The sequence below is a fragment of the Phoenix dactylifera genome, unplaced genomic scaffold (genome assembly GCF_009389715.1).
Source record: "Phoenix dactylifera cultivar Barhee BC4 unplaced genomic scaffold, palm_55x_up_171113_PBpolish2nd_filt_p 000728F, whole genome shotgun sequence".
Classification (NCBI taxonomy): domain Eukaryota; kingdom Viridiplantae; phylum Streptophyta; class Magnoliopsida; order Arecales; family Arecaceae; genus Phoenix; species Phoenix dactylifera.
This window is the reverse complement of record NW_024068105.1, coordinates 79332-86356: the sequence shown is the minus strand read 5'-3', so window position 1 is coordinate 86356 and position 7025 is coordinate 79332. Positions and strand designations below refer to the sequence as shown.

The following is a 7025-nucleotide window of genomic DNA, read 5'->3' as shown; positions in this document are numbered from 1 at the left end:
TTATGAAACTAGTCAACAAAAATTTATTGTAATACTAGAGTCCTTGGGAGGGTGGGAAATCCTTTTATTAAAACCTTAGGACTTGTTTGGATCACGAGAAGTATTTTTTCTTCTAAAAATATGATTTCTGAAAAGCAAGTTTCTGAAAATAGGATGTCTAGAAAAGTACTTTTGGCATGTTTGGTTGACAATCGAAAAGTGACAGACTTTCAGAGTGCTTATGTTTGGTTGACTATCCACTTTCCTGATAAAGTTATGTGTAATTTCTATTATACCCTGAATAAAAATTAGATTTTTAATGCCTCTTTAAAGCTGAAGGGCTTTTTTGAATAAAAATAAAAATGAAGTGATTTTCAGCTTATGGAAAAATAACTTTTTCATGTTTCTCATGGAAATTTTTTTCCATAAAACGTAAAAATTATATTTTCATAGAAATACAATTTTTCCGTCTCTTTTTTTAAAAACTTCAATTAAATAAGAGCCATCTTATTATTTTTTTGTTGACTATATTTTCTTTCCTTTTTTTTTTTTGCGAACCAAACGAACTCTTAGTTTATCTTGCTTTTACGTAGTCTTACCTAATTTCCACGGAGAGAGACAAATCGACAGCTCCCATGTGGTCTCTACACGTTAGAGCTTTATAAATTATCGTTTTTACCAAAAAAAATAAAAAGTACAGCGCTCTCTCGCGACCTGTGGTGGTCGTCTTGGCTTGAACCTTGAAAGTCAATGACATTTATTAACTTACCCAGTGGCAATTTATTAAGTGCGTCTTTCAACTTGCATGGAAAGGGCCTTTTTATTTTTTGTGTGTGAAGCAAAGGAGTTCTTAGTGAATAGATAAGACGGCATCACTGTCATTGGTAAATTTAGCTTTTGCAATTCGCTCATTTTGAATTTGAAAAATTCAGAATTGTTGTATGCTATCTATATATGTCAGCCTGGAACTTACTACAGTATGAAATTTTCTTTATCAATCACTGTACTCCTTTCTTTTCCCCCATAATTATGTCTATGATTTACGTGTGTAAATTGGCTTTCAACTTTATCTCTTTCTTGAATCAAAGCTTCATCAAATAATTATTAGAGATGACAATGAGGCAGCTATGGGTTGAGTAGGCTATTACTATACCTACTTCGTAGATGGTGATCATATATCCATACCTACTTTATAACGTCTTAGAGCGGAACGTGGTAGACAAAGTTAGACGATACAGGTTGGGATAAGTCAGAACGGATAAGCTACAATTTTTTCTCATACAAATTAAATAAATAAAAAATATAAAAATAAATTTCAGTACTTAAAGAAAATAAAAATTAAAAGTTTATAACATAATAAACTAAATTTTTAACAATAATAGCAATCTGTCCTTTAAACTAAGAAAATCAGTCAGCTGGAAGAAAAAAAAAAAAAGTTTGTATCTTGTACCAATGGAGCTTCCACTTAACAGATGGTGAAGTACTCCACATAACGAGAAGCGGAGGCAACAACCATCCACGTGGGCCCTCTAGAGTGAAAGTCAATTATTTACAAATAAACAAATAAAGCCGGGTGCAGTGTTGCTTCAAATCCAAATAATTTTTTTAATAAAAATGATAATTTATATAGCTCTAGCATATTCCGTCAAATCATAAAAAAAATAAAAAGTACAAAGAAAAAAAATATATTTTGTAGATGTTTTGAGAAAATTTTTGGAATGCCGAGCAGCGAAGGAGCTAGGAAATCCCCTTCAGTGACTTACTGAAGTTATTGGACCGGTTCCTATGAAACTAGCCAACAAGAATTTTTCGTAATAGTAGAATGCTTAGCAGGGTGGGAAATCCCTTTATTAAAACATTAGTTTCTCTTGCCTGACGTAGTCTTACATAATTTCCCCAGAGAGACAAACCGACAGCTCCCATCTAGTCTCTGAACGTTATCATGCTATAAGATTCCAAGGCCCGTGTGATTCCATCTCAAGCTATGCCTTCGTTTCTTTCTTCTCCTAGTCTCTGGTCCTTTAAACCTGCTACAAAGAGGAAGGATTATTCATGAGTTAGATTGGAGAGGCTTCAGGTCTAGATGGAGAGGCCAACCCACCTTCTTCTCGCTGCATCTTCCTTTTTGGTTATCTTCTCCACCTTTGTGAGCGACCGAGCCGGGGTGGTTTTGGCTCAGAATCTGACGATATCGGTTGATGTTGGTGTCATTCTTGATCTTGGGAGTATGGAGGGGAAGAGGTGCCGGACCAGCATCTCCATGGCGATCGATGATTTCTATGCTGCTCATCGTAACTACAGAACCAGGATAATTCTGCACACCAGAGACTCAAACCAAGATGACGTTGGGGCGGCCTCTGCAGGTATCCTCTCTTTATATATTTTGAGAAGATAATTTCTAAATTCTACCGCTACGATTTCTTCCATTGGCTAGGATGTTCCACATTTCTTCCTCACGTTCTTCCCAAAATATTGAGCCTCTAAAATATGACAAAAGAAAGGTTGGCATGGAGCGAAGTCAAAACTTTCAGGCCAGTCCAACTGGTTGGACTTATTTAAATGCCTACTGACATGGGCATGCATCTAGGTTGGATACAAATACTAGTCGAAGCAAGAATTCATATTCATATTTGTTTTAAACAAATATAAATACAAATTGAATTTTAGAAGTATAAATATGAATATAAATATAAGTCGGATGATTAAGTTTATGATCATAAAATCAAAAATATTACTAAGTAGATAATAAATTAAGTTAACAACGTGTTAATGTGGTTATAATTTTTTTTAAAAAAATTATATAAGTGATATATAAAATTAAATAAGATTATAAATAGAATCAAATATTCGGATATAGATCGGAAAGTTATCAATCAATATATCTATTTTTTTTTAACGAATATAGATATAGATACGGATATTAACCGAATGCTTGAATTTCTATCAATATCTTGATGGATTCAATTATGAAAATGGATCTCGATAGGTATTTTGTAGCTTTGACTTGTCAAAGTACTCGTAGGAGAAGCAATTCCTAGGTATGAAGCAATCAACATGAAAAGTCGTCTCCGAATCTAGGGTATTAGAACACAACTCGTGAGACTAATAAGTAGTATTCATGGTCCAGTCTTAGTCTAAGATCAAACCTAGCCCACACGCCACAAACGCTGCAACTTTGTCTAACCCAAGAAAAGAAACGAACACGAAGACAGGAAAACAGAAAATTAACTCATTGTCCTTTTCATCGCTGCAGCAGTGGACCTGCTGAAGAACGTCCAAGTCCAAGCGATCATCGGCCCCCAGACCTCATCGCAGGCAGAATTCGTCGCCGACCTCGGCAACAAGACGCAGATCCCCATCCTCTCCTTCTCCGCCACCAGCCCATCCCTCTCCTCCTACCGGACCCCTTATTTCATGCGCGCCACCTTCAACGACTCCTCCCAGGCGGGCGCCATCGCCGCCATCGTCGAACACTTCGGATGGCGGGAGTTGGTCCCCATCTACAAGGACTCCGACTACGGCGCCGGCATCATCCCCTCCCTCACCGACGCCCTCCAAGACGTCGAGGCCCGCGTCCCCTACCGCAGCGTCATCTCCCCCTCCGCCTCCGACGACCAGCTCGACAAAGAGCTCTACAAGCTCATGACCATGCAGACCCGCGTCTTCGTGGTCCACATGACGCCGGGCCTCGGCTCCCGATTGTTTCAACGGGCCAAGAAACTCGGCATGATGACCGACGACTACGCCTGGATCACCACCGACGGGATCACCAATCTCCTAGATCGGCTCGACCCGACGGTCATCGATTCGATGCAGGGAGTGATCGGGGTGCGGCCGTACGTTCCCAGATCGAAGGATATCATCAATTTGACGGCCATATTTAAGGCGAGATTCCGTCGAGAGAATCCCACCGCCGAACCGACGGACCCAAACGTGTTCCAGTTGTGGGCCTACGACGCCGCTTGGGCGCTGGCGATGGCGGTGGAGAAAGTGGGCGCCCCGAGTCCCGTATTCCAGCAGAGGCCATCGCAAATTGGGAATTATTCCGACCTGGGCAAGCTCGGCGAATCCCACACTGGGCCGAAACTTTTAGAGGCCATCTCCAAGACCCGATTCCACGGCCTAGCCGGCGAATTCCGGCTAAGCAACGGGCAATTGCAGTCGTCCGCGTTCGAAATTGTGAATGTGAACGGGAAAGTGGGGAGGGAGATCGGATTCTGGACTCCGGTGTCCGGGATATCCCGGTCACCGGTAAGTTCGAAGGATCGGACGGGGTTAAAGCCCGTCATCTGGCCGGGGGACTCGACGACGGTGCCCAAAGGGTGGCAGATTCCGACGAATGAAAAGAAGCTCCGAATTGGCGTGCCCGTGAAGCAGGGGTTCAACGAGTTCGTGAACGTGTCTCGGAATCCGTCCACCAACGAAGTGACCGTCACCGGATACTGCATCGACGTCTTCGAGGCCGTCATGCAAGCGCTGCCGTATGCTGTTCCCTACGAGTACGTACCCTACGACGACGACGAGTCTTACGACAATTTCGTGTACCAGGTCTACGATAAGGTCAGCAGAAGAACACTTTAAATCTCAAGTAACACCGTTAATTTGATATTCGGGTTTCTTCATTGATCCTATAAATGGGATGCAGAAATTTGATGCCGTGGTGGGGGACGTGACGATCCGATTCAACCGGTCATTGTACGTGGATTTCACTCTGCCGTACACCGAGTCCGGGGTGTCGATGATCGTGCCGGTGAAGGAGGACAAGAGCAAGAACACTTGGATCTTCTTGAAGCCATTGACCACCGATCTCTGGCTCGGAAGCCTGTCCTTCTTCTTCTTCACCGGGTTTGTTGTGTGGGTGATCGAGCACCGGATCAACAAGCAGTTCCGGGGAACGCCGTCCCAGCAGCTTGGACTCATCTTCTACTTCGCCTTCTCCACCCTCGTCTTCGCCCACAGTTCGGTGATCGATTCTCATGCTTCTATCTATCGTAGGAGATTATTACTAAAACATCGATCTTCGGCTAACTTCCATTGTATTTGGACAAATTTTCCAGAGGAGAAGCTGGAGAGCAATCTATCGAGGTTCGCGGTGATCATTTGGGTGTTTGTGGTGCTCATATTGACATCGAGCTACACGGCGAGCCTGACTTCGATGCTGACCGTGCAACAGCTCCAGCCAACGGTAACTGACGTGAACGAGCTGCTAAAGAATGGAGAATATATTGGGTACCAAGACGGATCGTTCGTGTCGGAGATGCTGAAGGGAATGAACTTCGGCGAGAACAAGCTCAGGAACTACAGTACAGTTGACCAGTATGCTCAGGCTTTGAGAAATGGAAGTGCTCATGGAGGGGTTGCAGCTATCTTTGATGAGATTCCCTGCCTGAAGGTTTTCCTATCAAAACATGGCGCGGACTACACTATGGTTGGACCAACCTACAAGACTGTCGGGTTTGGCTTCGTAAGTTCCATTTCTCCTACCTTTTTCCATGGATTCGCATTGCTATCAGATAATCACATAACCATCACATATCTTCATGATGAGACATGCTCCTCACAGAGCAGGGCTTACCATGCATCGCACCTTCTTGTATCATTTGCCATACTTTCTCCTCTAAAACCGTTCATAATTTCTTGGTCCGCAAAATACTTCACTGAAATGTGAGCAAATGGTCTGATATTAGCTTTAGCTCTCTGAGCTAAAGTATGACAAACATGTTACAACCCTGACAGGAAAAAACATGTTTCATGATTCCAACATTGGAATTTGAGATGAAAAATCTGAATTTTATGTTTCGCAGGTTTTTCCGAGACATTCTCCTCTGGTGCCTGATGTCTCAAGGGCCGTCTTGAGTGTGACGGAAGGGGATATAATGACAGGGATCGAAAAGAAGTGGTTTGGGGATCAGTCAGCTTCCCCAAGCCACAGCGATAGCGTCAGCCCTGCGAGTCTCAACTTCCAGAGCTTTGGAGGCCTGTTTCTCATCACTGGAGCCGTCTCGCTGCTTGCATTGTTGGTCTTCTTTGCCATGTTCCTCTACAAGAACTGGAAAGGAGCCACTACATCTGAGAGTTCCCTCTGGATAAAAATAGTAGCGTTGGCCAAGTGCTACGACAGCAAGGATCTCACTTCCCCTACTTTCAAGAAGAAAGATGAAGTCATTCCAAACAATGGGAAACTCAACCAAAACGGGCATGCTCAGGGCGCTGTAATCTTGCCTTTTTTTGATGGTTCACAGAGTCCCATGAGCATCTCCAACCATTCCGACATAAACTTTGCCTCACCAGATGAAGGAATGTCCTCTATGGAGCCGGGCAGTCCACGGATTAGATCGCCACAGGCCGAGGCATTTGAAGAGCTGTCTGAAATCAGGATAGAGAGAGCTGTCTGAATCTAGATTGGTTGCCTCAATTAATTAGATTGTTCCATGTAGTTCGGTTAGCTAGGTCACATGAAATCAAATGCCACTTAATTGTGAATAGGCTGTCCAACCACCTGCAATGCCACATCCCACATGAAATCATGCAGCCGAAAATCAAATGCCACTTTATTTTACAAATTCATAATACACAAACAACAATCTTAAGTCAGTTTTCTACTTTTAAATTGTATATATTTTGATTTTATGTTTATTTATTTTTTTCCAAATAGTTTTATATATACACTTTATAATTTTGTTTGCAAAATTTGTTCATTATTGGTTTGCATTTACTTGACAAACTAAATTTTGATATTACTCATTCCAATTAGAGATTGTTGATTTATTTAGTAATTTGAGATGGCTTCAAGTTGTAGCAATGTGGTGTCTACCGCCATTCCTATTGCCTCATATATGAGCCATGGAGAGAAGCCCGAAAAGTTCGATGGGAACGATTCAAGAGATGGCAACAAAAAATGTTGTTCTATCTCACTACGTTGAATCTTATGAAGGTTCTTCGTGAAGAGACACCTATTCTTACCGAGGGTGAAGAGAATGCTCAAACTATGACTGCTGTAGAAGCATGGAAGCATTCTGACTTTCTATGTAAGAACTACATTCCCA

General features: G+C 42.3%; 1 protein-coding gene across 1 annotated transcript; it reads left to right on the top strand.

Moving 5' to 3' along the window:
- The first annotated feature begins 2062 nt into the window (after positions 1–2062).
- Positions 2063–6573, top strand: LOC120107019 (glutamate receptor 2.7-like). The gene is made up of 5 exons (XM_039120169.1): positions 2063–2342; positions 3233–4539; positions 4625–4937; positions 5037–5443; positions 5784–6573. Exons 1-5 carry the CDS (start codon positions 2063–2065, stop codon positions 6372–6374), a joined length of 2898 nt encoding a protein of 965 aa, XP_038976097.1. The 3' UTR covers positions 6375–6573.
- Positions 6574–7025: the final 452 nt, after the last annotated feature.